Source organism: Brachionichthys hirsutus, chromosome 23, assembly GCF_040956055.1.
Source record: "Brachionichthys hirsutus isolate HB-005 chromosome 23, CSIRO-AGI_Bhir_v1, whole genome shotgun sequence".
Lineage (NCBI taxonomy): Eukaryota > Metazoa > Chordata > Actinopteri > Lophiiformes > Brachionichthyidae > Brachionichthys > Brachionichthys hirsutus.
In genome coordinates this window covers 1,643,520-1,670,930 of record NC_090919.1, presented here as the reverse complement: position 1 = coordinate 1,670,930, position 27,411 = coordinate 1,643,520, and the positions used below count along the sequence as shown (strand labels likewise).

Below are 27,411 nucleotides of genomic sequence, written 5' to 3'. Positions count from 1 at the left end.
ATTGCCTATAAATCGCTCCGATCGTGGGTAATTGGGCTCTAAAACCTAAACGCAGGAGTTGGAGGTTTCCGGTTCGAGTCCGACCGGGCGGCTTCATTTCATTTCCCGCTTCTCCCCTCCCTAACTTCCTCTGATCCTTCAGGTTTATCTCGGAGAACACGCAGTTCTGGCCCGCATGTCGGCGGATGCCGGAATCTGCAACTGTATTCAAGTTGCATTGTGGGTAATGTAGGCATCAGATGGACTCTCTTTTTTTTTACTAATTTTGAATTGTCTTTTTTTCTTAGGTGATGATGATGATGGTGATGTCAAGCTCAAAGCCTGACCTCTGATTGGTCACGGCTTGGAGTGACACGCACCCTAACCGAGGACTTCAGCCGCCATGTCCGACCAGGAAGCGTCCCATCAGGCCACGCCCCCTCCCCGCCTCAAAACGGAAGCCAAACTCAAACCGTACGTCCCCCCGAAGCCGTCGGCGTCTCCGGGCGACGCCGGCGCCTGCAAGAAACCTTCAGAAGGGAAGGTCAGAAGCATCGTTGACAAGTTCAGCAAACAGGGGCGTGTGGCGAATGAGGAGGAGGAGGAGGAGGAGGAGGAGCAAACCACCAACGGCACCGCAGACATCGCACGGATTAAACGCTTCAAGAGGCCGCCCACGTTGAAGCCCAAACCGCGGCGCGCCAGCCTGCAGCTGGGCATCGGGGCGGAAAAGGCGCCGCCGCTTCCCATGAAGAGGAGCCGGAAACCAAAAGGGAGCGAGCGAGGGGACGGCGGGGACGACGGGGACGACGGGGACAACGGGGACGTGGAAGGAGCTCGATCAGGTACAGTGCATCGGCCCACCGGTGGGTGGGGCTTGGTTCTAACACGCCCCAGGTTAACGCCGCCGCGCTCTGGCACACGGTGCGTGTGTGTGTGTGTGTGTGTGTGTGTGTGTGTGTGTGTGTGTGTGTGTGCGCGTGTGCGCGTGTCAGATAGAGAGGACATGTGTCGTAAAAAGCAGAAAGTGATGTCAGCTCACCTGGAGTCACCTTCTTATCTTTGTTTTCCAGTCACGTAAAAATTTGCTTTCATTTCCTTCTTTCGGTTAAAAAATAAAAGCTTCAGTAATTATTATAAGGATCGATTTTTCAGAATAAACTACCCGAAAATAAACATCAATGAAAGTCGAGCACATGAAACAGGAAGCGGCTCATCGCGTCTGTTAGCTTAGCATTTCAGGGCGTCATCCCCGTGTTTCCGTAGCTCGAACAGGACGGCGGCTGGTTTTCCGTGACTTCCTGTCATCCGATCCGCTCTGCTTCCCTTTGACGCAGCGCCCGACGGAAAGGAGGTGGACTCGGCTCGGCCGATTGGAGGAGGCGAAGCGGAGGCGGAGCACAGCCCGCACGCGCCGCTCAGCCCCTCCTGCGACCCGGGCTGCAGCTGCGTGTGCCACCTGCAGCGGCCCGGAATGGTGCTGATATGGGTGCCTGTCGCCGTGGACGACGAGGCAGAGGAGGGCGTCGGCGAGGAAGAGGACGAGGAAGAGGAAGAGGTTGACGGAGGAGGGACGGGGGACGGCGAGAGTTTGAACGAGGCGGAGCGGCTTTCTGCGACTGATGAGAGCGAGGCGGTAAAAAAGGCGGCGTTCCAGCAGTCCCTGGACGTCCTGATCGGGGAGGGACACCGGAGACTTTCAGACCCGGGCCCCCAGTCGGACATCGCCCTCACAGTCAGCCGCTTTAACTCCCCCCCGTTCCCCAGAAGTATTCCTACTCGACACAAATCCACCACGGCTTTATCGAAGGCGAGGAGGAGAGTATTTACGAGGTGACGCTTCCGGCGCCGTGTCCTCGGAACGCCACGCCGGCGCTCGGGGGGCCGGACGTCCCCCTGATCAAGGTGCAAAAGTCGGCCCGCCGGGCCAAGCTGAGCCACAGCCCCTCGGACCCAACGTCGGAGTTTCAGGACAACCGGGCGGACGTCCCGCCCGCCGTCCCTCCGAGGATGCCTCTTGCTCAGGACAGCCGCGTCCTCACTCCGGCGCACCGGGGTGGAATCCGCCGGCCCTCGTCCCCCAATGTCTCCGCCGGTAGCGGGCTGAGCCCCCGCCGGGCCCTCACTCCGCCTCTGCTCCTCCCAGCGAGACCCCCCCCACCGCCGCCAAAGACGGACCCCAGGAGGCTCAGCGGCGTCTCGCTGCTGTCCCTCACGCAGAGCAAAGGTCGGTGCGGGACAACCGTGTCCCGGCTCGGCTGTGGATGCCGCGCCGCCTCGGTGAAAGTGATCGTGGCAAAAAAACATCAAATGTTCTTTCTTCAGATGGAGCGCAGAACGGAGAGGATGAAGGCGAGGAAGACGACGCCGTGGCAGAGCCGTGAGTCGATGCCCTGCTGCTGTTATTATTCACTGTGTATTAATCCACCGCTGAAAATAGTCCCGAACGGACGCATGGACTCATCTTCTCAGGAAACCTTTAAACCATTTTAAGATTTAAACCATCGGTTGGAACAAACCGTGAAGTTAGCGTGTTTATGAAGGAAGTGTCATGGCGCTCCGCCGTCGCTACTTCCTGTTTCAGCCGGCCCGTGAGGAAGGACTCCCTGACGAGGCGGTCGTCCTTCAGCTGGGAGTCCCGGCTGCAGGACGGTAAGGCGCGGTACCTTTTCTCTCCTCTGCTGGATGCGCTGTCGGGAGACCTTTGGTTGACTAACCCCCCCCCCCCCCCCCCTCAGAACCTTTGTACCAGACGTACCGCGCCACTGTCATCACCAAGGAGATCCGGCGCCAGACGGTTTGCCGCAACATCAGCAAAACCAGCGCGGACTACGCTTCGGACTGGACGGCCCGTCGCTCCACGGCGGGCAGTGGGACGTCCTCGTCGTCGGGGAACACGGCGCCCCCCCCGGGTCAGAGCACCCTGTGGCAGGACATCCCGGCGGTCCGGGACAGCGGCGTGCTGGAGCAGCTCACCCTTGAGCGGTGCAAGTACCAGGAGGTGAGATAACGCTAACGTGCCGGAGATTAGAAAAGGGTTTAGGAAAGGGTTAATGCCCCCCCCCCCGCCCCCCCTGCCAGAGCATGTTCGAGGTTTTGACGTCCGAGGCCTCTTACCTCCGATCCCTGAGAGTCCTGACCGAACACTTCCTGGACTCCCGAGACCTGGAGGAGACGATGATCATCAGGGACAAGAAGACCCTGTTCTCCAACATCCTGAGGATCCGGGAGGTCAGCGAGAGGTGAGGAGGGGGGGGGGGGGCGGCCTCAAGGTCAAAGCAAGGACATCGAACTCTAACCCCGACTCCACAGGTTCTTAAAAGACCTGGAGGACCGCATGTTCGAGGACCTGGTCTTCCCTGACATCTGTGACGTCATCCATTACCACGCCCAGCACAACTTCCCCGCCTACATCGACTACGTCCGCAACCAGATCTACCAGGAGAAGACCTACAGCTCCCTCGCGTAAGGGACGGGCGTCTCTTTAGAATACGGCGGCGTCCTACGCTACACGTGCGTGACGCCTCGCCGTTGCCATGGCGTCCTACACCACACGTGGGTGACGCCTCGCCGTTGCCGTGGCGTCCTACGCCACACGTGGGTGACGCCTCGCCGTTGCCGTGGCGTCCTACGCTACACGTGTGTGACGCCTCGCCGTTGCCGTGGCGTCCTACGCCACACGTGTGTGACGCCTCGCCGTTGCGTCTGCAGGAAGAACAACGCGCCCTTCGCCGCCGTTATCGCCCGTCTCCAAGAGTCGCCCCGGTGCCAGCGGCTGCCCTTCGTGTCCTTCTTGCTGCTGCCCTTCCAGCGGATCACGCGCATCAAAATGCTCATTGAGGTGAGCGACCCCCCCCCCCCACGCCGGGGGGGGGGGTCCCGTCGATGCTCTCCGCCCACAGGCAGAAAGAGAAAGTCTCTGTCTGTCATTTCAGAACATTCTGAAGAGGACGGAGGAGAGGACGAAGGAGGAGCAGACCGCCTCCAAGGCTTTGGCTTCCGTGTCCAAAGTGAGCGACCCCCCCCCCCGTCCCCCCCCCCCGTCCAGAGCCTGTTTGATCTCATCCTGTCCGCTCCCTCCCTCCCTCAGATCATCGACGAGTGCAACACGCAGGTGGGGAAGATGAGACAGGTGGAGGAGCTGATCCACATCTCGCACACGCTGGAGTTCGACAAGCTCAAGGTAAACTGGCTCTCACACGCACACACACACTCGCACACACACACACACACACACACGTTGTTGTTGTTGTTTACTGGTCGGATCCCCCCCCCCCCCAGGCTATCCCGATCATCTCCGAGACGCGGCACCTGGAGAAGAAGGGCGAGCTGCAGGAAATGACCAAAGCAGGAACCCTCTTCAACATGAGGGCGAAGTTCAGCCCCGTCTTCCTCTTCCTCTTCAACGACCTGCTCGTCATCGCCGCCAAGAAAGGGTGAGTCGGAGGAGGAGTCGTAGGAGGCGCCGGCTGCATCTCGTATCGCCACCCCGAGGACGGATCCTCCAGAAGCTTGAGCCCGAGCTCTTTTCTTCTTCTCCTCCTTCCGGCGAGCAGCGGCGAGCGTTTCGTCGTGCTCGACCACGCCCACCGCTCCCTGGTGCAGGCGCAGGCGGTGGAGGCGGAGAGCGGCCACTGCGTGAACTGCTTCACGCTGGCGCTGCTGGAGAACCACCAGGGCCGCGCCATGGAGAGGCTGCTCAAGGCGCCCTCGCAGTGAGTGGGCGCCGCCTCCATCGGGCCGATGGCGAGCGTCCATCCCGATGGCTAACCGCTGTCATCGTCTCCAGGTCGGACATGCACAGGTGGATGGCGGCGTTCCCCAACCCCGCCAACCCGGGCGAACACGAGGACGAAGTCGTTTACGAGGACTGGGGTGAGGGTTGCGGCGGATTGCGTTGGCGTGCGTTTTGCCGCCGCCGCCGTTGCTTACGTGTCTTTTTGCCCCTGTGCCTCAGATTGCCCCCAGGTGCAGTGTGTAGAGCAGTACGTCGCCCAGCAGGCGGACGAACTCGCCCTGGAGCCCACGGAGGTCATCAACGTCGTCCGAAAGACCAACGAGGGTAAGGACGCGCCGGGAAGATCCCGGAATGGCTCAGAGAAGGTGGCTGAAGGTTCTCGCCCCCTCCCCCCCCCCTTTTCTCCCAGGGTTCTACGAAGGCATCCGCCTCGCCGACGGTCAGAAGGGATGGTTCCCTGCGGCGAACGTCATAGAGATCACCAACGAGCACGTGCGGCGGCGGAACCTCAGAGAGCGTTACCGGGTCATGCAGGCGGCCCGCGCCGTTAATTAGGACGGACACGAACGGGGGGGGGGCGGGGCAAAGACAGACCTGCAATCGGTTTATTTACAACAGGCAGCAGAGCTGCCCTTTGAAACGATCAGACCGCGTGTTCACGTCTTCCTGTGCGTCTCATCACGCGGTGAAAATACAGGTTTGAAAATACCGATCATTCCTCGGCAAGACAGAAAACGTCCGAGCTGCTGCTAAAGAAAAGAGTCGGGCGTTGCCGGGTGGAAGACGGGGCACGGCAGGCATTTTTTTTATTGTATTTTTTTTTTTTTTTTAAGATAAAAGACTCCCAGTTGTTTTAGAATTTTATTGCAACGCAACTTGTAAAAGTCAATCCAAACAGGAAGTGCCTTCGAATGAACTCAAAAGAACCAACCGCCGCCCGCTAGCTGGTTAGCATGTGTCGCTATCTGCTGTAGCATCCCTCTGTAGCTCGACATGGACTATTTGTGTATATGGTGTAAATGTTCAACAGGCTTAGTCTCTCCTTCCAAACCGTGTTTTTTGAATATATATTTTTTAAAAAAGTGTCTTTTTTTAGTCCAGCGTTTGCTTCTCTAACAAGCGGAAGGGTAGTCGAGTCCCTTTTTTGAAGACGCGCTTAAAGGGCGAGGACAATCCGCAGTGGCGTCCACGTCTCAGAGGTTCAAGAGCACGAAGACGGCGTCTTCCTCCGAGCCGGACAGGAGTCGCCCCTCCGCCTCCGAGTCGAGACGCTTCCGCCACCGACTCCTTTCCTCGGAGGGCGAAGAAGCGGAGGCCGGTCCTCCAGCTGTTCTCCTCCAGGCACAGTCGTCGTTTCGGTCGCCATCGGCGGCGAGCGGCGCTCGGAGAGCGTCGGTTCCGTCCGTTTCTGTCGAACAAAAGCAACTCGGTAGGGTGTCGGCTGCCCCCCGAGCTCCACGTCTGACCAAGACCCCCCCCCCCGCAGCAGCTGACCTCTAAAACGGGCCTCCTCATCCGAAGAGTCCAGGGAGCTACCGAGTAACGGGACGGGGTTGGAGTCCACGCGTTCGGGAACGAGCCCGTCGCCGCCCTGGTGGTGCAGTGTCAGGAGGTTCGTGATGGCCTGGTCCTCCTCCTGGGTGAGCTGGAGGATGAGGGGGGCGCCTGGCTGGAGGGGGGTCGTCTTTAAGGTGGGGCTGCCCAGGTTTCTGGTGGGGTGTGTTCCGGAGCGGAACGGGTCAGGACGGGCGGGCGGGGCAACACGGGCGGACATAACTGGTGGGGGGGTGTTGAGCTGGAAGGAATCGACCTGATGGAGGGAGGGTCAACACGAACTTTCAATGAATCCTGGCTCCCCCCCCCCCCCCCCCCCCCCCGCCGAAAGAGCACAGATACTCTCTTAATCTTCCCGACCAAATAAAGACTCCACCCCCACCCAAAAAGAGGCATTTATGATTTATTTTAATCTAACGTTGACTGTCTTAATCCGGATTAAATCCAGTTCAGGTGGGGACTCACCTTCAAATCACGGACGGTGTTGAGGACCCTCCTCCCGGAGCCCATGACGGGGTCCGAGTAGAACATCTCGTCGGGGGTGAGGGGATAGACTGGAGGGGGAGGGGGAGGAGAGGAGACGGTCGTCACGTGACACACACACACACCTGGATGACGTCTTTCAGTGACGCGCAGCGAAGCCGGACTCACCTGTTTGGGTGTTGCGGTACCTGCGGTGGTGTCCGAGGTCCGCGGCGATGTACAGGGGCAGGAAGGAGGGGTGGTGCAGGGTCCTGCGGGAGACGGGGGGGCACGGGGGGGGCAGCGCGGACCCCTGTTTCAGGAGAGACACGGAGAAGTGAAGGTAAGAACTACAGAGTTAGAACGGAAGTGAATTTTAAACTCACGGCGCGGCGTCGGTCACTGGCGTCCATGTTAACTCTTTGTGTTCCTGTTCGAAGCTCGTCAATCAGTTTAGTTTTGTTTTTAATTAAGGAAATCCATCATGCGTGTCAGCAGCGAATTAGCGCCCCCTGGTGGTTTGTTTCTTCTTCCGGGTGGTCCCGTCGGGTTGCCAGCTCGTCGGCTGGGCGGGGTTTTATTTCTGGCCTAATGGGGGAATAGTGCCATGACCTCTTCTGACCCCATGTCCTGCAGCTCCGTCTGCCTTCCTTTATGGCAAGATATCAACTAACGTCGTTCTCCACCTGCAGCCTCTGCTCCTGGGCAGAAATCCTTAAGTGTTGCGTTAAACACTTATTTGAAACATCCATGAGTTATTTTGTTTATAGTGGGTCAAAGAGACAGAGCAGTCACAAGGAAGACACTTTATTCAAATCAGTATACTCCATTTTAAAAATGGCCTCAGATTTTCTTGTTCGGCTCATCCAGATCCTTCAGCTTCTGCAAGCAGATGCAAAAATATTTTTAACTCAGACGTCAACCATTGAAAAGAAAAGGCCGATTGACAGTCACCTTTTCTAAGACCGTTGGAATCTTTGACGTCACGAACAGCCGGGTAGACGGCAGGCTCAGGTGAGACCGGCATTTCGGTTTGCCGTTTGGCAACAGCAGTGGGTTCGTTGGTTGGACTCTGCAGAGCTATGCAGAGAGGAGAAAACGTCGGACGCAGTAGGAGTCAGAATCTGGACTGCCGTATACAGAAACCCTCCTACCTGGTTCGAGCCGTGTTCTGCGTATGAAGCGACCGATAACCTGAGAGTCGGCCTCAAACCTGAACAGTTTGAAGAGGCGGTGAAGAGCAGCCAGTTGATAGGTACACCGCACTCCCACCCTGAAAGACAAGGCAATAGTTTCCACGCGCCTTTTGTTCGGCTGAAGAAGTCGAGGCAAACGCAGAGCTGCATACCGCTCAGTCACAGATTCATTCGTCTTGAGGAACGCATGGTAAGAAATCTCATTTTGATAGGTCACGTATCCCAAACCGAGCTGAGGAGAAAAAGAATCCAAAGTTCAGATAACATAAAATGCTTGAGACTGAGATGCAGTCGCCGTACCTTTACTGTGGATCCACAGCTGTTGAGTGGAAAAGAGAAGAGAACCCTGGCTCCGTCTGCTTCTTTGGGTCGACACCGTTCGTCCGCAAGGTGGATTTTGACATGCGCCGTTGCACTCGGGACGCTCAGAGGCAAGTCGGCCACCACGGTCATCCGGCCATCAGGCGAACACACTGCAAACAGACGCGCTTTAGCAGGTGTCCATTAAATGAGACAGTACATCTGCTGTTGGAGTGCAGAGGACGGTCGTACTGATTAACTCAGTCCTAGTGAAGGGACAAGTCCTCACGGAGGAGCCCTGGACCGCCGAGGTTTCACGATCTCGCACAAGGATCTCAAACGTTCCCAGGAAGCTCTTCAAAGTAATGTTCTGTACAAAGAAAAACGCACAGAGTCATTAATGTCCACATTCAAGCAACCGTCGCATAAAACGAGTTCTGCTCCCAGTCCTCATCACCGTGTATTTGAACCCATGACTGAACAGCGGGACATCCAGCAGCAGAGTCTCGCTATCGTTGCTCATGACGTAGCCGAGCTGGGCTGCCAGTTCCGACGTCAACGGGTCCTCGCCGATACCGATCTCCCACACGTAGTCAAAAGGTCGGTGGTCCAGTCTGAAGCTGACCCCAGACTCTGAACAGATGGCTTCAAAGGCTGGCGGAGCTGTCAAGTGGGTGAGATTTGATTAGTCGCTGACTGCGAATACGAAAGCAGGGCTATATCCTGATTTATTGACTTACAGACGTCTGTGAACATTGCCACGATCAATGCTGGGTGGAAATAACGCTCGTTTTCAGGCAGCACAGTCAATGTGTAGTTGATGTCCAACGTATAGCGAAGAGTCCAATCTTCTTTGGAGAACTAGAATGTGAAACGACAGCTGACAGTGGCAAGGAAAGGGGAAGACTAGCAGTCAACGAAAATGCCTTTTTTTACCTTCTGTAGGACAACAGGGTCATCGAAAGGAACCTCCAGAGTGTAGCTATGAGTAGCATTGGGATTAGAGAGTTCGGTGACGTTGTGACTGCTTCCATCGGTAAGTAATGTAAATTCTTGTCCGTTTAGATTGACGGCAGTCAACACGACGTCCTCGGGGACGTCTCCGAGGTAGACCGTGAATACGCGATCCTGAAGGACGGTTCTGTTCTCGGTGAAAAGGGGATACTGCAGGAGGGGACTAGCCAGCGTCCTGTGAAATCTGACCCTGGTCTCAAATTGATCCTGGTTACGGAGGATTTGTTCCACATGCAGATGAAAGACGTAAATCTCATAGAGCCCGCCGGCCACCACGCTCTGTAACGAGATGCGCAAACATCAGGAGGGAACGTCCGCTTGAATCGCTGATAGTTGTATTTAAAGTTTGTGTCTTCTGACCTTCCTGTATCGGCCTTCAGCACTGTAAGGAATCTTAATCCTCACTTTACCATTGTGCTTCTCCACAATATAGCCTCCAGCCTCTGCAGCAGACTGTCCCATCAGTTTACCATTGAGCCCAATGTTGAGCTGTGGACCGTGAAGACTGGGATACAACCGGTCCGGAGTCTCCCACACCATGGAGCCAGTGTCATTACAAGAGCCGACATCTGTTGGGACAGATGCCAGAATCACAGCTTGAGTTTAAAGACAAACGTTGACGGCAGCAAATGAGACGGAAATACTGACACATGGAGCAAGCGGCCACCAAGTCAACCATGAGGACGACCCAGCTTTGTCTGGAGAACAGAGTTGCATGGACTAACTCTACCGGAACCCCCTTCACCTGGAGAGAGACTAGACTTGAGACGCACGCAGCCAATGTGCTGCACCAGCCAAATGGAAGACATTTTGCATTACTGGTTTACATCAATGCTCGACGAGTCAGGTTGTCCATACGGTGTACGAAACACGAGCCTTTTGTCTGTCAATTCAAACATGTAGCCCCGATTCCACGCGTCAGAAAGCGTCATGGGGGGCAGTTGTTCCTCGCCCTTCTGAAATATCACCTGCCAGTCTGATGTAGTGGAGCCATGTGCCTGGAAAGAGATTTTATGGTCTTAAAAAAAGCAGAACATCATGGCATTCATTGGATTGAAATGGAGTGTGTGTGTGTGTGGGGGGGGGGGGGGGGGCATACAACTTTGAGGACATTCCAGTTATCAGTCTTTGTCCCAGACGGACAGGTGACTTCAGTCGTCACAGAAACCTATGAAAGGAAGAATGTTCACATGCACTCAGAAATAAGCAAAGTAGAAAAAATTCATTCAAGGAGTAAATAAACTTGCTTCCATGTAATCGGCTTCACAAGTAACTTCCCTCGCGGACCAGGGGAAGGCAGGAGAGCAGGTCCCATTCAGGGTGTAGTTGGCTTCCTCTTCCATCACAACCAGCTTGAAGTTGAACGTGAACACTTCATCCTGAAAGACTCAGAAAAAAGCCATCATTTACCTCATAATCTGTGTGGATAAAAAGAAGCGACCATTTCAAGCTACTTGTACACACCTTGTTGCCGGTGTGACAGCTGAAGTAAGAAGCTCGCAGCTCCACGATGCCCTGCAGAGGGAGAACGCCGACGCTGTAGCCGCACCTAGCGCCATATTGCTCAGTGATGGGATACACACCAGTCTCATCTGGAAGAGAACTCAAATGATCGCTCCAAACGCGTTACAATTCAGGGCGTTCCCTTGAACATAGTCGCATGAAAGCACCATTCAGAACTTACCCACAGCTTCAAAGTGAGGTTCACCCCCAACGAACGAGAGATCAATGGCTATCGTGAAGTAACGGTCAAGACACTCCATGTGAACAACCCCTGAAGAGAAGGATTTGCAGAATAAATTGAGATCAAATTGTGGACGGTCAGTCGATTACTAGTAAATAAGATAGTATTTTATTTACCGTCAGGCATGCAAGCACCTTTTACGTTTAAGCATACAGACAAAAGCAAAGCCACGCTGCAAAACAAGAGCACACCGTTCGTTTCTGGCAAGCAAAAGCGTCAACGCAAACAAAACAGCCCGTAAGCTGACCCGCTTACCCAAGGGAAAACCCAACAGCCATGGCCACTGCTGTACTGGATATATATACAGCTAGCCTAGCCACTAGCAAACTACACCCGCTAACCAAAACAGGCTGACATAGACCAGCAAAACTTGCCAAACTAGCAGCAAGCGAGGTGCGAGCTACGACAGCCTTAAAAAGTCAGTTTCAAAAGCCATGAATTTGAAAGGACTGAACTTATCACCTGCAACCAATTCAGTGATGGCATGATTGCTGACGCGCTACACCTGTGACTAACACCTGAAGGGCGCTGATTGGACAGTGCAGAAACAGGCCTTTAAAGGCCGGAGCACCATGCCCCAAACCGCATGGTGCCGGGTTGGAGCAGAAACAAGCTCAGCAAGTTGGTCCTTTTTAAAAGAAGGACACTAAATTGTTGTCTAGCAGGTGTAGGTTGCTAGCGGCTAAGCTAGCTTTAGACACTGCCGACACAATCATGGCCGTGGCTTCCGGGTTGTGTATTGGGTGAGAAGCTTTGCGTGTCCTTTACGTGCTGCTGGTTGCCGTTTGTGCGGCTGTGTTTGCTATTTTCTACCTGCTTTTGTCTTCTAGCGTTGCCTTACTGCTGTCTGTGTGGTCGATGGCAAAGTGTGATCAACTTCCCGATGGTAAGAAATAACAAGTGCTGAAGTTAACACGCGCTTTGAGGCATTAAGGGACAAGCTTGTTTGTGAATACAGACGTCCATCGTATGGAGTGTCGTGATCGTTACTTCATGATAGCTGTTGATCTCTCGTTCACCTGGGAAGAGCCGCGTTTCGAGGCTGTAGGTAGGTGCACTTTTATTAAATCTGTCCTTGGGAGACCTGGGACTCATCTGTCTCTCATTGACAATGCCTACTCTTGGATGTTTGAGAATATATCTAATAAGTTAAAGCTGACTAATTTTATTAAGTGAAGAATGACGGAACAAATACTGCTTCCAGATGGGACGGGTGTGTATCCAATCACGGAGGAATACGCAGCCACCTGCGGCTACAGCGTCCGTGTCCTCCCTCTGTCGGGCCATGTGGAGCTCAGAGCGTCTTACTTCAGCTGTCACACCGGCAACACGGTGTGTTTCACTTATTATAACTCCTTAGAAATGGGCCGACTAAAGGTCTTAACTTCATAGATTATTGTACACCTCGTTCCAGGATGATGAAGCGTTCACGTTCAACGTCAACCTGATTGTGACTCATGATGACGTGGTGCTGACCTACACTCTGAGCAAGACTTGTTCTCCTGCTCTTCCCTGGGCCTCCAGAGAACTCGCCTGTGAAGCCAACTACATGGAGGTAAGTGCGACATCTTACTCGACGACACTTTGAATTCTCTCTCTAACTCTGGTTTCTCTGTAGGTGTCTGTAAGGAGTGATGTGGCTTGTCCATCTGGGACAACAAGAGAAGACTGGGACGCTGTAGTCCAGAAGGTATGACGCGGTCTTCTGGCAAAAGTGACTGACTGCAAAGTCTAATGGTTTCGGCACCGATTTGCCTCGCCGCTCTTTCCAGGCGTACACCTCGGCCGTCTCGGGCTGGCAGGTGATGTTCCAGAGTGCGGGGCAGGAGCTGAAGCCTATGAACCTTACAGAAGCTCAGAACCAGGGCTACATGTTTGACTTGACCGACGGACGGCTTGTATTTCGGACTCCATATGGACAACCCTACGCATTCCACACTGGCGTAAATATTCACGTGGTTGCATGCCGTAAACTGTCTTGCTGCCGGTACCTGTCTCAGTGCGAGTTTCTCTCCAGGTGACCGACGTTCCTGTAGAGGTTGTCCACGCCACGTTGTTCTCCAGACAAAGCTGGGTTGTCCTTGTCGTTGACCTGGTGGCCGCTTGCTCCTTGGGTCAGTATTGGCGCCGCGGACTAGTTGTATCATGTCACGGGATGAACGGCTAGGACAACATTTGTGTAATCTCCCCGCAGATGAAGGATCGTATGACGGTGGCTACTTGATGTGGCAGACTCCCGAAGCGCTTTATCCGCTGGTTGCTGGGCTACACGAGACGCAGATCAATGTTGGCGTCAACGGTGAGCTTGTACAGCGGCCGGAAGCGGAGGAGAGAGGGTACACGGTGGCGACGCACAACGGCGCGGTCCAAATCGGCATCCCCTACAATGCTGAAGGCGGCTACAGGAAGGTCGGCGGGCGTGGTCGTGTGGTTTCTGCAGTCGCAAGCTTTGATCTAAAGCGTGCCGATTAGCTAAATGATGCTGTGTACCTTCCGCAGAGCGTGGCGTCGGGCGACCTCTACGAGTTCTACGTCTTTGAGCTCTACTTGGAGCAGATCTCCGTGGACGAGGATGACACCAGAGTCCGCTTTCACAGGACACTGTCCACTCCCCTGCTGCCACGCCCTGTTTTCTCTGAAGACCGTAAGTCTCCAACCAGGCATGTGACCGGCTGGGCCAACCGTAACCTGAACGGCATCGTTCGTTTTTAGGTACAGTTCCTGAGGAGAGGCTGTTCACGGTCTACCTCGGCGATGTTCCTCTAGACCTCGAGCTGATTGCTGTTGTCCTGAAAGGCAAAGAATACGCTGTTCCCTTTACAAATAAGATCGGCAGCACTGTCACGGAGGTTATCCATCCTAATGACACTCGTGGTTACACTATGGAAGTCCCTTTTGATGATCCTGACGTCTTTCAGCAGGTAAAGGGCCTCAATGAATTTGTCTGGTAATGTCTTCTGATGCCGGGTTTGTACGTGGAAACCATTTCCTGGTCGATTTATAGAAACGAATCTGCGTTCTAGTTAAACAAAGGTGCCAGAGCGATGCAGCACAGGCTGGACATCAACTACACCCTGACGGTTCTGCCAGAAAAGAATCTCTTTTTCCACCTGGCGTCGGTCACGGCTTCGACGGACGTCTGTAAGTCACCGTCCTTATTTTCTGTCCGTCCGTCTTTAATTTTAAGGGACTGAAAATGTCCGTGTCTGACAGCTCCTCCGGAATTTACCTCCGGCTGTTTGACTGATGGGATCGGCTTCAGACTGGACCACCGACCTTTTGACTACGTGTGGGAGATCAGTATCGGCGAGGACCCTTTGACGTCGGAACTGGCAGCCCAGCTCGGCTACGTCATGAGCAACGATAGCAAGACTCTGCTGCTGGATGTCCCGCTGTTCAGTCATGGGTTCAAATACACGGTGATGAGGACTCAGAGCAGAACTCGTTTTATGCGACGGTTGCTTGAATGTGGACATTAATGACTCTGTGCGTTTTCTTTGTACAGAACATTACTTTGAAGAGCTTCCTGGGAACGTTTGAGATCCTTGTGCGAGATCGTGAAACCTCGGCGGTCCAGGGCTCCTCCGTGAGGACTTGTCCCTTCACTAGGACTGAGTTCATCAGTACGACCGTCCTCTGCACTCCAACAGCAGATGTGCTGTCTCATTTAGTGGACACCTGCTGAAGCGCTTCTGTTTGCAGTGTGTTCGCCTGATGGCCGGATGACCGTGGTGGCCGACTTGCCTCTGAGCATCCCGAGTGCGACGTCTCATGTCAAAATCCACCTCGCGGACGAACGGTGTCGACCCAAAGAAGCGGACGGAACCAGGGTTCTCTTCTCTTTTCCACTCAACAGCTGTCACCCCACAATAAAGGTACCGCTGCTCCCAGGTGGGGGGGGGGGACGACGCTTGGATTCGTTCCGTAGATTGACTTTACGCTCTTCCTTCTCTAGCTCAGCAAAGAAAATGTGATGTATGAGAATGAGATTTTCTTCAGCCATGAGCAGGATGCGGGAGGAGCTCCCGGCTTTAGCGGCTATACCGACAGGTGGGCTCGGCCCCGACACTTGAGATGGCCCGGTTTCTCCTGAGCTTGGGCCTGAAGGCATGGTTTGCGTTTCTCTTTCTCAGCGTGACGATAAAGTGCACGTACTCCCTGGCTGGGCTGCATCGCCTCTTCTCGGTCTACAGGTTTGAGTCTGACGCAGCTGGAATTGGCCACATTCTGCACTCCCCTCAAGGTACTTGGTTCAATAAACTTTTTAAGTCTCTAAACTGCCTTTTTTTAAATGTCGGCTGCATCGTTTTCAGGTCTGCAGCATCCCACCATTGAGCCAACGACTGTGCCCGTTACCAGAAGGACCCTGGCGAGTACCAGAAAGTCGAGTCGCCTCTCTTCAGCTAAATACATCAGAGTGTCCCCCTTTCTCCAGAAGCTCTCTCAAAGTCAGTACTTCAATCAAACATGGAGGGGGGGGGGGTGTATTAAGATAGGTCATCTGTTCTTAAATTTTTGCTTCTCTTTGCAGGAACAAGAGGATGATCGCGAGTCCAAGCAAAGACTAGAAATGTGTATTGAATGCAAAACAATAAATGGATCAAATGTGCAGTACAGAGTCTGTCTTCTATTGAACCCACAGTAGGGGGGGGCGCCCGCAACGGACAGTTGGAACTAGCATTCCAGCACCGGATATGAAGTTCAGCTTCAGTAAGATGCTGAACGAGCGCTACTTCAGATGTGGGGCCTTCGTCTAGCGGGGACTCTCCCGCAAAGGTTAAACGTTGAAATGCGTCTTCCATTGAAGGGGAATAACGGCACCGTTTCTCATTGGCTGCCTGCGCAATTTGAGATTATAGTCTTTAAGTCGTTGGTCTTGCCGCATCCTACCTTGGTGCTCACCCGTAGCAAGCTGGGATCGTCTCCAGCAGCTCCCGTGACTCGCAGAGAGGTAGACTCATCTTCTGCTCCGACTGGAGTTCAGCATGGGTTCTGGTTTCAGAGCCAAACTAACATTGAAGTGTTTCCCTGTGGTGGTGCGGAATAGATGTTCTAAAATCACTGATCATCTCCGGATTCAAACTGCTCGACTTTGGTGTGAAGGCGCATCCTGATAGTGGGAATGTGAAGCATCGAGAGGCTTGCCAACATTCCGAAATGGCATCGATCCCAAGTATTTGTGCGGGCGAATCAATTTGACAGGAATTCAGTCATGAGGACAAACGTGAAGCACAACCCGGTAAGATGGAAAATGTTTTATTGGGGTTCAAGCGGGTAGAAAACACGGGGGGGGCGTTAACATGTTCAGCCCCCACACCATTGATGGGTTCGTCATCCTTCCCAATTCCCCCTCCGGTTCCTTTGACCTTAATGGAATGCAAGAGCAAAAGGATCACACTTTAATAGTGCTCAACAGTCAGACATGAACGCTAACTCCCTCCATACCTGTGTTTGCAGCTTCCCTCCGATTGGATCGGTTCAGACGGCGCCGCACGGCGAGCGTGCTGCTCTCATTCGCCGGGTATCGGCACTGAACCGTCAGCCTGAAACGGGACCAGACCTTCTATCGAGCGTCGCCTGGAGGGAGTCGGCCGATCGGCTTCAGGTGATTTCCCCTCACCTGTAAGGAGAGTCTCTGTGTACGAGCAGTTCGCCGAAAGGCAGGCGGTCTCGAGAGGAAGCGATCTGATTTTCGTAAACGAGGAAGTTTCCCTCGGTCTGAGGAAATGAGAGTCGATGAGAGAGGAAAGAATGTCGGCGTTAAAACCAAAGCTAAGCTCGAGCGTCTCACGGTGACGGTTGTTCCACAGGAGTCCAGGCTGAAGTCGAAGAGAGCTCTGGCACCGTCCGTCTCCGTGGGAACGCAGCTGGGATCCAATAAGGAGGTTCGGTTGGGATGGGTGGAAGGGACGGTGTGGGTGGTGTCGACCACCGCCACCATCCTCCCTCCCGGCAGACAGGCTGTTGGAGGAAGGGAATTTAAAGTCGAACATTTTCACTGCTCAAAAGCTGGACATTTTTTTTTTTTTTTTTTTAGCTACCTAGAAGTTCTCGGACAGGAAAGTTGCATTTATGGACCAGGCGGTCCTGCACCCTCAGGGAGTCCGCATCCACAACGGACACGTCTACGCCAGAGACGAGACCCCGCAGCGTCGGCTCCTGGAACGGAGAAAAGAAACCGTTGGGCGGCAAGAAGACGGAAAATATCCGTTACGCCCCTGAACCGCCGACTGATCACCAAGAAGTTCACTCCGGGGCCGGAGGACGGGATCTCCACAGTCAAGTAGTCGTCCTCCGCCTCCACCACAAAGCCGCCCATCTCCACCAGGTCCCAGTCCAGCAAGCGGCCCCCGAGGAGGAGCTCCTGCTGCCGCTCGGGCCGGGCCCCGTGGCGCAGCAGCACCAGCAGGCTGCTCTCTTTGCACTTTCCCTCCAGTTTGGGGGACGTCGGCGCTGAGGGACGGGAGAAAAACGTCTGCTGCACTTAAAATAGGACGGACGGGAAGGAAGCCGGGACGCGTCCTGACCTGCGTAGGCGACGCTGCGCTCCACGGTCTCCTGATGACGAACCGTCTCTCCGGTGGGACGGAGGGTAATGACAAAGGTGATGGTGAAGCCGTACGTCTCGTAGCCGCCGCCTATAAACTGAGACCAGACGGCGGGCGGCGTTTCACCGGCTTCTGATCTGCCGCGCGTCGGGGGAACGTCTTCCCGAATCTCACCTCCGGGATGATTTTTGGATGAGACAACGGGAAAACCAGCTGGAGGGAGTGGCTCCCGTTGGCGTGGGAGACCCTGGACACGGCGAGGTCCGCCCGGCGGCTCGGGGTCCAGGTTAAAAGGTTGCCGCCGCCGTCGACCGTGACCTTCTGGAGCGAGGCGTCGGCCGCGAAGACGCCCAGAGTGTCGGAAAAAAAGCCCTCGGGGGGGGCGGGGCCTGCGATGGAGATCATTCATCTGTTTCTGGTTCTTTTCATCGCGGCGATTAGAACAATGGCGACTTACTCCCGGTGAAGAAGGGCGTTTGCGGGACGAGAGGAGTCGTGAGGAGCCTGAAGGAGCGATGCTGAGTGAGAGGCCAGCGTCCGTCTGTCCACTGCCTCATGAGGAACAGGTCCACGGACATGGACCGGCTGTACCGTCCTCTCACCACGCCGCTCTGGAGGAGCGACAGCGAACGCCATGAAAGGTCCAACAAAGAAGAAGGAACCGGATGTTTTACCTTCATGCGTCCCCCGCGGACTCCAAACGGAATCCTGACCTCCAGTCTTCCTTCCCGGAGGCCGATCTTGACTCCCTTCTCCTCGCTTTCGGAATGGTTCAGTCCGACGCTCAGGCCTCTGTCCCCGAACGCGCCGTGGACTAACGGCGACGGGACGTGAGGGACAGCCCACACCAGCTCGGACCCGTCCACCGCCGCTCCGTCTGGGGACGAGAAGCGGTGGATAAGTCACGCCGGCAAAGATGGCGACACCGACGCCGCGGGCTTACTCAGGACGCAGGCCACGGCGGCGTCGGCGGCCAGGACGTTCCTCCGGAGGCGGACCAGGATGGTTGCCCTGACGACCTCTAAATCCACTCCCTTCTCCTGGAGGAAAGACAGAGACACCGACAGAGATCACCGACGGCGACGGCGGACAGGGCCTCGGCAAATCGCCGACGGTTACCTTGACGAAGTAGGAGAAAGGGGAGGAGTAAGGACAGCGGAGGGTGAGGCGGGAGTCGCCGAGGGAGATGCGGTAGCCCAGGGCAGAGGCCTCCGCCCGGGACAGGACCCCCCCTTCCGCCGGAGGCCGACCGTCTCTGTGGAACGCCACCCCCACGTCAGCCGCCCGCTGGACGACGGAGGGGGAAGCCCGTTCAGCGACGGCGTTCACGCGAAGGCGTTTAGGGACTTGTGGTTCACTAACCTCGCCTGTGGGCGCGGCGGGAACGGCAGGCCGCCGAATCGACACCTCGAGAGGGAAGCACAAATCAGCGGCTCCCTTTTGGTGATCCAGACGCGTCTCTCTTTTACCTCCATGTAGTTTTCCTCACAGACGATTTCTCTGGCGCCCAGCCGGCCCCGGAGAGGGCAGCGGAGCCGGAGGGGGTACGCCGCACCCCCCTCCCCGTCCGCCTGCAGGCTCACGAACCGAAGACGCAGGTGGACGCCCCAGCCTTCCTGCGGAGCAGGTGAGGAGCGTGGCGCGTAAATAAAAGCGTTAGAATCATTAAACAAAAGGTGGAAGACCGAAACTCCACCTCGCTGAAGACATGGCAGGCGTGGAAGGAGGCCCGCAGCACCAGGCGCCCGCCTTCCCCCGCGAGGACGGTGTAGCCGCACAGGGCGGCCTCCCGGCCGGACAGGAAATGGCGTCCGTGCTGGTCTGTAAGGTCAAATGTCAATCAAGCACGTTCACTTCATTGGACATTTCTCTGGTACCCCCCCCCCCCCCCCCCCCACCCCTCACCCCCATTTGACCTCCCACACCTTCAAAGTCAAGGCGCCACGCCGGGCCGAGGACGCCGGGCTGGACGGAAAGCAGGAAGTGACGCTGAAGACAAGCGGTTTGAAAGATTCCTGGAAACATTCAGAGAAAGGGAACAAAGCAAAAACCAAAAACAACCTCTACGTTCATTTCTCCGGATATGACGTGGTGTGGGCGTGAACAATTGTCTTTTTTTTTTTTTTGTCGCTCAATCGGTCTCACCTGTCGGCACTGGAGCGATGACACGGACAGGTGAGGCCAGCAGGAGCAGCGCGCTGAAACACACACGTCATATTTAGTTCGCTGTAACGTGACGTCACCATCGCACCAACGCTTCTGACACGCACCGACTAAAACGAGAGAACACCGCGTCATCCTGCAGGCGCGCGCCTCAGTGGGCTCGTTTCGCGGCGACTGCTCGCCTTTAGGTCGCCATCTTGACTCAGCTGTCATTTTAAAGGCTAATTATATTAAAAAATTAAATTAAAATAAAAGAATTTACTTTTACGAACGCATTCGATTATTGACTTTTGATAAAAGTGGATTCCCAAAAGCCGCTTAGATATTTATTTCATGAGGCGTTTAAACAAAAGCGATCTCGCAGCGACACCTGGTGGCGGACGGCTGTAATGTGAGCAGCCATCCATCTGTAGTTGCTTGATTTGTTGTGATGGATGATTCGCTGTTCAACATGCAAAGTGTATCGATTAATTACTCTGTAAATCTAAAGTGATTTGTGTAACACGTGATCAGATCGCCGAACTTTGGAATGTTATCAGGATCCAGAATGGAGTCTGTAGAAAATATTTTATTTATTCAAAACCCCATTTATGGATTCAAAAATCTGTGAAAAATACACATCAGCTCTGATTCACTTTGACTTTTCATGGTTGGTGGATAAAGATACCAAGAACCATCTAGAACCCTTTGGTGATGATCCAGATCACCGTGTGGACGGTGAAGATCCAGTTAGAAGGGCAGCGAGCTGCTTGGCGGAGGTCTGCGCTCTCAGTGCTTTGAGTTAATATCGTGAAGAAAAAAATATATCCTAAAAACCCTGCTGCAACAATCCAGTACGTTTCTACACACATTTTTAACTGTAATGCTTCTTTCCCAGGGTTGATGAAGCAAACCAGACCCCCCCCCCCCCCCTATTTAATGGAGGACAGCCGAGGTGAAGCCCGACCAGCAGGTAGGACAGAGAATGACTGATGAACAAACGAGATAGAACTATGGAGACGGCGTGGTTCCTTCCCGCTCCGGCTCCGCCTCCTCAGCGCGGCGACTTTCAAGTCTTTAAACTTGGGCTGGAATTCCGGCTGATATTCCTCTTTGTGGACTTTCGGCTTCATCACCTTCAACTTTCGGGCTCTTCTGCTTCTGTTCTGGGTTCGATGCCCTTGCATTTTGACTATGGACGCCCACCAAGAAGCGCCCGTCCCGCCCTTCTGCACTCATAATGTAAAATCAGCGGCGTTGGACCTTCCGGTTTTTGATGTTAAGAAAGTGACGAAAACAAGGTTGGACATTTTGTGTTGACGTTTTAATAATTAAGTTAAGACAACCTGCATCAGGAGAGAAAGTCGCCTCGTGGTTTCACGTCGATGCAACCCGTTCCCACGGTAACCGGTCTGCAGCAACGCCACGCTTTCAGTTACAAGTTCATTCACAGCATTTCACACGGCGAGGAGAATCAATGGACGACGTGATTGGAGGCGACGGCGCGGATCAGGACGCACGTTTACAACACGATGAGAACGTTTTGGCGTGATCGCAAAAAAATATATATATGCACGTTTCAAACACATGATGGTTGTTGAAGCTAAACGACGTCCTTGAGGTAAGACTTAAAAACACAAATCTAGCCCTTTGAAGTTACGTAAAAAAACAGGACGGAAAACGAGGGGATAAACGTACGTAACGTTCCTTCAGGCTACTTTCCGTCGCTGCACTGAAAGGTTCCGTTTCGCCGCCGAGCCCGACCGGCCGTTAACGCATCCACGTGATTCTGATCAGCTGTGAGTGGAGCCCCCCCCAGTGGCCTGAAAAAAAGGTGCAGCCGTGCGCAAAATAAAACAAGAAGACGGTCATGTGGACGAGAGGGAACTCGGGGAAAGGCGTTCGAACCGTCTGTAACTTGGAGCGGGGAAAAGAAAATGCTGCTCTGTAAACGACACCTCGCCTGGTCGCCACCGGGTGGCGCTACAAGCGCTCTGATTGTCCTTGGCTTTGTGGGAGGGGCCTCCCGGGGCTCGTCAGCAGTCGGTGGAGATCTTAGCCGAGAGGTCCTGGATGCGGCGAGCGCTGCAGCTCTTACACAAGATGTGGCCGTCCAGCGGGTAACAGCCCCGCCCCTCCCCTTCAGAGGACAGCAGGAGGCCGCATTCCTGAGGAGCGCACGCACACACACACACACACAGGACTTCAGCGCCGTAAAAACAAGCAGCAAACGTGCACGTGTGTTTGAGACTCGCCTCGCAGACGTAGCAGTCGACGTGGAAGCTGCGGTCCAGCGCCACGATCCGGACCGTCTCCTCCTGACCCTGCTCGGGCATGATGGGTTCGCCGCACACCGAGCAGCGAGGCGCGTACTTCCTGTCGGGGGGGGGCGTCGGGACGGCGTTAGAGTCCGGAGCACCTGCAGGCGGCGGCGGGTTCGACCGGCGCCTCACCTGTGGAAGTCGTCTATGCAGTGGATCTGAGAGGCGGCGTCCACGGTGAAGGGGACGCCGTCCAAGCAGCAGCTGCAGACCACGCACGTGAAGCAGCGCGGGTGGTAGGCCCGCCCCATGGCCCGCAGGATCCGGTCCAGGATGGGCTTGCAGCACTTTGAGCAGCGCTCCAACGTACTCTGGAGACGACGGCGGGTCAGAGCAGGGCGGACGAGCGGGGGGGACGGGGACGGGGACGCTTCGCTTACGATGTAGCAGCTCTCGCAGTAGCTCTTCTTGTCCAGGGCGTAGAAGGGTTGCCCCCGGAGACGGGCGTGGCAGGTGATGCAGGTGAAGCACTCCACGTGGAACACCTGCTCCATGGCGATGCAGCCGCTGCCGTCGCCGACCACGTTGTCGCCGCAGCGGGCGCAGCGGCCTGAAAGGAGGCGGGCCAAACGTCACGCGTCTCGGGTCGCTGCGGTGTAACGGCGACGTGAACGGAGGCCGTACCAAAGTAGTCCTCCGCAGGGGGGTGGTTCATATCGTAGACCAGCTTCTTGGTGAGCCGGTCCAGTTCTTCCTCGGGCCTGGTCGCCGCCGGTCCCTGCTGGAAGCAGACGGGGGGGGGGGGGGGACTAGAACCAAGCCCCTTCCATGACAGTTTGTTTCATATTCAGGGAACGGGCGTCGACCCACCTTGCCGGACGGATGTGCCGGGTTTTCCGATGCTCCGGATCCCGTTTGGATATTTCTGGAGAGTGAAACCTGGCCGGTTCTCCCCCCGGACCCCGAGCCGCCCCCCTTTCGCTCCGGTTCGGCGTGCGCCTCCTGCGCTTGATGCGGGAGGCGCCAGCTCGTCTGACTCTGGGGAGAGGGGCGTGGCGCGTGCTGGCGCGGAGGGGGCGGGGCGTACGCCTGCTCGGCCCGCCTCCCCGTCTGAGAGTAGGTGACGGGCTGCGCCGTCTTGACCTGAACGCTGAACCGGGGCCCGGTGGGCGTCGAAGCCGTGGTGTAGGAGGCCGGGACGGGCTGAGGGTAGGGGTGAGGGGTCGGGGAGGGGGGGTAGGGGTACTGGCTCTGGGGGTGGCCCCCGGACGGTCGACCCTGGGGCGCGGCTGCGCTCTGGTATGTGTTGTAAGGCACGTTGTCGTACAGCTGAGGAACCGACGGCAGGATTAGTTCTTCCCGGTCCACAACGGGCAGACGGGCTTCCGGTCCTTTACCTGCGAGCCGGCGTCCGCTTGGTGGCGGTCCAGATCGGCGAGCATGCTGGTGAGGGAGTCGATGTCGGCGTCGATTCTGGAGTGGTAGCCCGCCGGTTCCTCGGCAGCCCGGCGCTGAAAGCAGAGAACGCACGGCGGCGGCGGCTTAGAGGGTCGGTTCTGGCTCAGACGTGCAGCGGCGGCGGCGGCGGCGCCCACCATCAGCTCGAAGCCGTCCCCGTGAGGACCCCAGCGCCGCTCCTCTGTGGGACCCCGAGGGGGGGCGTAGTAGTGATCGGCGGGCGAATGGTGGACGAGCCCGCCTTCAGGGTGGCGCGCAGACGCCAAAACTACAGATCAAAGAGAACCTTCGTCTGACTTCACAGATGAAACAAAACACTTTCACCGGGGGGGGGGGGCGATATGCAACTCTTACTAGATGATCACTGGTCTTACCTGTGGGTCCTGCTGCCATGTACCTGTTGGCCACCCCTCCCCCTCCCCCGTTCTGGTCATAGGGGCCGTATTTCGGGCGGAAGTCGGACCCCCCCTGCTTGTTGGGGGCTCTGTAAATCGCCGAGCCAGCAGGGTGGGCCATCTGGGCTCGATCTGGGCTACCTAGGGTCCTTGGAGGAAGCCAGGTGGGTCCGGACATGGCGGGCGCTGCCAACGGAGACAGGAAGGAGAATGTTTTTACGCACGTTTAGAGTCTGAGCTGCAGCCGGACGCACGCGTATCTCCGTGGGCGTTTTATGCAACACGTAACCAATGGAAACTAAGAGATGCTTCAGCAGCCGTTTCCCGTGGCAACGTGGGCACAGAGGTTCAACAACAAAGCGGCAGGAAGACAGAAGGCCTTTCGGGGATTTCCAGCCGCCTCCACTCTGCCCCGTGTCGGAGCGACTTTGTGCACTTGGAGACAAAAAAAACAACAAAAAAACTTGCTTGGCAACCACAAAAACAAACAAACTCGTACACAAACAGCTGCGAATCGGAGGTTACCCCCCCCCCCCGGCCTGTTAGCCTCCACAATGGTTATTGTCTCCGGGTGTTTACACGCTGGCATCGCCGATGTGTGGAGACAGGAAGTGTGGTTTAACAACACCTGGCCCATTACGCAATCCTCTGTGGGACGAATAACAGCCGACAAAGCGCTTCACTCTGCCCCCCCCGGGGCTCTTCAAGGGGAGACAGAAAGGAAAAAGTGACAGACAAAAACCCACGAATGGATTTCAAGCACAGGAGAGAACAAAAGCAGATCGATGTTGGCGCGCTGACTGAATATGGGTCATGGGGTCTTCACCGGTAAGAGGATTAAAAGGGGTAAGGGGATCCGGCCCAAGATATTAATCTCTACGTTTGCGTCTCTTTGTGTTTTGAAATCAAATGCATGAATAAATTAGCTCGACTGGACTCGAAGATGAACGTAAAGCATTTCATAAGATGTCAAAAGGTGATGAAAACAAGCGCACTAGAATAGATAAATACAACATCCGGTATTTTTTGCATTTCAAAGTAAAATTACTCTGATTTCAAAGTGTCTCCCCCACACACAAAGTATTTAATAAGGAGAAAATGAGGTTGAAATAACTTTAAACTAACGGAATCTTGATTCGAATGTTCACACTTGGTCAGTTTAACATACGCTTCTTGGGTTTTCTTTAACAATTAGATTATCGGTGCTTTTATTGTGAAGGCAGGCTACACCGTTATCTTTACGTTTCACCAAAAAGCAGAAACGTGTTCGCTAAAAATGGAACAAAAAAAAAAAAAAAGGAAGACACCGCGATAAATACTGAAGTTGGACTCATGAGCTAACTGTTAGCATTCGGTAGCTTTACATCGATTATCCGCTTCTCCTCGATCTCATCGGGAAAAAAAATAAAGATCAAGTTACAACTTGTGAAAAACAAACAGGCAACACTCTAAAGCGCACTTTCTTTAAACGGTAACGTTACTTCAACGCAACATTAGCGGTTGTTTTTTGGAATCTCTCGGCTGCGCGTCACGCAAAACAGCAAATACGTTAAACAATAAAGGACTACTTTGCTAGCTTACGTTGACAAGCTTACGCACTTTTGCTAGCTAGCTTGTCTAGAGCTCTCTCGCGCGCGCGTAGCTAGCGCTTTTCCCGAGGCTAACCTTTGCGGAAACGGAAGAAATAACCGACACCTACCGACCGGAAGCAGCCACACACGAAAAAAAAACAACAACCTACGACGCTATTAAAATGCCCGCAGGCCAGCGAAAGTTGAGCAGAGACGACTTTCTTTTAGCTTGAGCGTCGCTAACCTACTTCATTTAGGGATCCTCGGGCCTTTAGCCGCAGCTGCGTCTCACCGCATTCCCGATGCGTGACGTAGCTGCTCTGCGTACGCACTCAGAGAGGGAAGGGGGGGGGGGGGGGGCAGAGGGGGTCTGTTAATTAAAAATAAAACGAACTATGGCAGAAAATGTATTCTCATAATAATCATGGAAGCTTTGACATCTTTACTGCTGTCTGTGTAGACCTTTTGAGTAACTATGGCAACGCAAACAAACAAATTACAGCCGGCTTTGTATTTGGTGTTTAAACACAGAATTTGGTGGAACACGTTCATCTTTACGTGGTTCATGGCATTTGGGTTACCCTCGTCTCCGTCCCCCCCTCACCCTCGTCTTTGTCCCCCCCTCACCCTCGTCTTAGTCCCCCCTCACCCTCGTCTTCGTCCCCCCTCACCCTCGTCTTAGTCCCCCCTCACCCTCGTCTTCGTCCCCCGTCACCCTCGTCTTAGTCCCCCCTCACCCTCGTCTTCGTCCCCCCTCACCCTCGTCTTCGTCCCCCCCCTCATCCTTGTCTTAGTCCCCCCTCACCCTCGTCTTCGTCCCCCCTCACCCTCGTCTTAGTCCCCCCTCACCCTCGTCTTCGTCCCCCCTCACCCTCGTCTTAGTCCCCCCTCACCCTCGTCTTAGTCCCCCCTCACCCTCGTCTCCGTCCCCCCTCACCCTCGTCTTAGTTCCCCCTCACCCTCGTCTCCGTCCCCCCTCACCCTCGTCTTAGTCCCCCCTCACCCTCGTCTCCGTCCCCCCTCACCCTCGTCTTAGTTCCCCCTCACCCTCGTCTCCGTCCCCCCTCACCCCCCTTTTCAAACGCAGGGTTTCATAACTTTGCTGTTTCTTCTATTCCGCCTGTCTCGGCCAATAGCAAGACTGCTCCCGGGGATGTCCCGATCCTCTCCTCCTTTCCCTCCTTCCTGTAGCTGCATGCCCTTATATGTCCAGAAAGCCGCCTCAGGAAGAGGCCGATCTGTTGTTGTCGTGGCACGAGCCTCCAACACTTTGGTACCCAGCCTGGGGGGGGGGGGGTTGAAAGTTTGTTCTGTTTGACCGAGCGCCGGATAAGGAGCAGGAAGTCGCTCCCATCTTCACCGGCACCGACTCCGAGCCAAACCCATTTAGTAGTGGTCTCACCCCCCCCCCCCCCCCCATCCGCTCTTCTCACAATGCCTGGAAGTAGCCGAGACCCACACCTCCCTCGCTGTTTTCTTAATCCTTGTTTTTCTCTTTTCTTTCTCTTTTTTCCTTTAAAACAAAGAACACAATTGATCTGACCTCCATCCAAACAAATAAAAGAACAAGGACGCGCACGTGAGCGCGACACAAGGATGCGCACGTGAGCGCGACACCCCCGAGCAAACCGTTCGACATCCGATTCACGATTTCAAAGGAAGAAACTGCAGAATTTTGACACGTTTGCTTTTCGTTTATTATTATTATCATTATTGTGACGAGTCGCTCATTTCCACAGGAATCTCCTTTCCTTCTTGAGTCTGGATTTTGTTACCCGCGACCTCAACGACCTTGTCCTCCTCGCCTCCCCACCTCCTCCCTCGCCTCCTCCCTCGCCTCCTCCCCGCCTCCTGCTTGCTTTATTATTGACGGATGTCCTGCGCAGGCGTTTTTCATCCACGTCTCTAAGCAGCATTGCAGGATGCAATCGGAGGTGTGTTGTGTGTGTGTGTGTGTGTGTGTGTGTGTGTGTGTGTGTGTGTGTGTGTGTGTGTGTGTGTGTGTGTGTGTGTGTGTGTGTGTGTGAGTGTGTGTGTGTGTGTGTGTGT

General features: G+C 55.0%; 5 protein-coding genes across 5 annotated transcripts in view; 3 read left to right on the top strand and 2 right to left on the bottom strand.

Moving 5' to 3' along the window:
• The window catches only part of neurl4 (neuralized E3 ubiquitin protein ligase 4), a 7,800-nt gene extending 7,475 nt beyond the window's left edge, over positions 1–325 (top strand). The window contains 2 exon segments of the mRNA XM_068756075.1: positions 143–203; positions 288–325. Coding sequence (XP_068612176.1) covers positions 143–203; positions 288–325 — 99 coding nt within the window.
• Positions 326–382: 57 nt separating this feature from the next.
• arhgef15b (Rho guanine nucleotide exchange factor 15b) lies at positions 383–5,798 on the top strand. The gene is given in 16 exon segments (XM_068756074.1): positions 383–824; positions 1,317–1,790; positions 1,793–2,206; positions 2,305–2,359; positions 2,564–2,631; positions 2,718–2,980; positions 3,061–3,221; positions 3,292–3,444; positions 3,691–3,820; positions 3,915–3,989; positions 4,070–4,162; positions 4,261–4,415; positions 4,536–4,694; positions 4,769–4,854; positions 4,937–5,041; positions 5,127–5,798. Coding segments are annotated over 16 exon segments (2,979 nt in total). The 3' UTR covers positions 5,273–5,798.
• A 112-nt stretch (positions 5,799–5,910) lies between these two features.
• On the bottom strand, positions 5,911–11,265 carry LOC137911693 (uncharacterized). Its single transcript, XM_068756073.1, has 21 exons — positions 11,243–11,265; positions 11,104–11,159; positions 10,928–11,017; positions 10,708–10,835; positions 10,491–10,622; positions 10,343–10,411; positions 10,071–10,241; positions 9,892–9,988; positions 9,604–9,812; positions 9,166–9,522; positions 8,970–9,090; positions 8,687–8,892; positions 8,482–8,599; positions 8,230–8,402; positions 8,082–8,161; positions 7,888–8,006; positions 7,771–7,813; positions 6,923–7,005; positions 6,737–6,825; positions 6,212–6,527; positions 5,911–6,125 (listed from the first exon to the last, which is right to left on the bottom strand). Exons 1-21 carry the CDS (start codon positions 11,263–11,265, stop codon positions 5,911–5,913), a joined length of 2,895 nt encoding a protein of 964 aa, XP_068612174.1.
• A 901-nt stretch (positions 11,266–12,166) lies between these two features.
• Positions 12,167–15,532, top strand: zpax4 (zona pellucida protein AX 4). The gene is made up of 16 exons (XM_068756072.1): positions 12,167–12,319; positions 12,402–12,542; positions 12,606–12,677; positions 12,760–12,930; positions 13,005–13,101; positions 13,182–13,396; positions 13,487–13,631; positions 13,700–13,908; positions 14,011–14,128; positions 14,201–14,406; positions 14,493–14,610; positions 14,690–14,862; positions 14,943–15,037; positions 15,121–15,230; positions 15,301–15,435; positions 15,519–15,532. The coding sequence occupies exons 1-16, from the start codon at positions 12,167–12,169 to the stop codon at positions 15,530–15,532; spliced, it is 2,172 nt and encodes a 723-aa protein (XP_068612173.1).
• A 5,447-nt stretch (positions 15,533–20,979) lies between these two features.
• trip6 (thyroid hormone receptor interactor 6) lies at positions 20,980–25,652 on the bottom strand. Its single transcript, XM_068755606.1, has 10 exons — positions 25,611–25,652; positions 23,771–23,977; positions 23,534–23,664; positions 23,336–23,449; positions 22,809–23,267; positions 22,623–22,719; positions 22,379–22,548; positions 22,131–22,309; positions 21,933–22,053; positions 20,980–21,845 (listed from the first exon to the last, which is right to left on the bottom strand). The coding sequence occupies exons 2-10, from the start codon at positions 23,967–23,969 to the stop codon at positions 21,714–21,716; spliced, it is 1,602 nt and encodes a 533-aa protein (XP_068611707.1). The 5' UTR covers positions 23,970–23,977; positions 25,611–25,652; the 3' UTR covers positions 20,980–21,713.
• Between the last annotated feature and the right edge of the window lie 1,759 nt (positions 25,653–27,411).

Excerpts from the sequence above, each read along its gene's own strand:
- LOC137911693 (XM_068756073.1), bottom strand. The coding sequence starts at position 11,265 with ATGGCTGTTGGGTTTTCCCTTGG. Across the intron at positions 10,242-10,342 it reads ACTGGAATGTCCTCAAAGTT|GCACATGGCTCCACTACATC; the intron begins GTATGCCCCCCC and ends ATCTCTTTCCAG. Across the intron at positions 8,007-8,081 it reads AATGAATCTGTGACTGAGCG|GGTGGGAGTGCGGTGTACCT; the intron begins GTATGCAGCTCT and ends CTTGTCTTTCAG.
- zpax4 (XM_068756072.1), top strand. The coding sequence starts at position 12,167 with ATGACGGAACAAATACTGCTTCCAGATGGGACGGGTGTGTATCCAATC. Across the intron at positions 13,909-14,010 it reads ATCCTGACGTCTTTCAGCAG|TTAAACAAAGGTGCCAGAGC; the intron begins GTAAAGGGCCTC and ends TCTGCGTTCTAG. Across the intron at positions 14,407-14,492 it reads GTCATGGGTTCAAATACACG|AACATTACTTTGAAGAGCTT; the intron begins GTGATGAGGACT and ends TTCTTTGTACAG.
- trip6 (XM_068755606.1), bottom strand. The coding sequence starts at position 23,969 with ATGTCCGGACCCACCTGGCTTCCTCCAAGGACCCTAGGTAGCCCAGAT. Across the intron at positions 23,665-23,770 it reads CATGGCAGCAGGACCCACAG|TTTTGGCGTCTGCGCGCCAC; the intron begins GTAAGACCAGTG and ends TTTGATCTGTAG. Across the intron at positions 23,450-23,533 it reads GGGACGGCTTCGAGCTGATG|CGCCGGGCTGCCGAGGAACC; the intron begins GTGGGCGCCGCC and ends CTCTGCTTTCAG.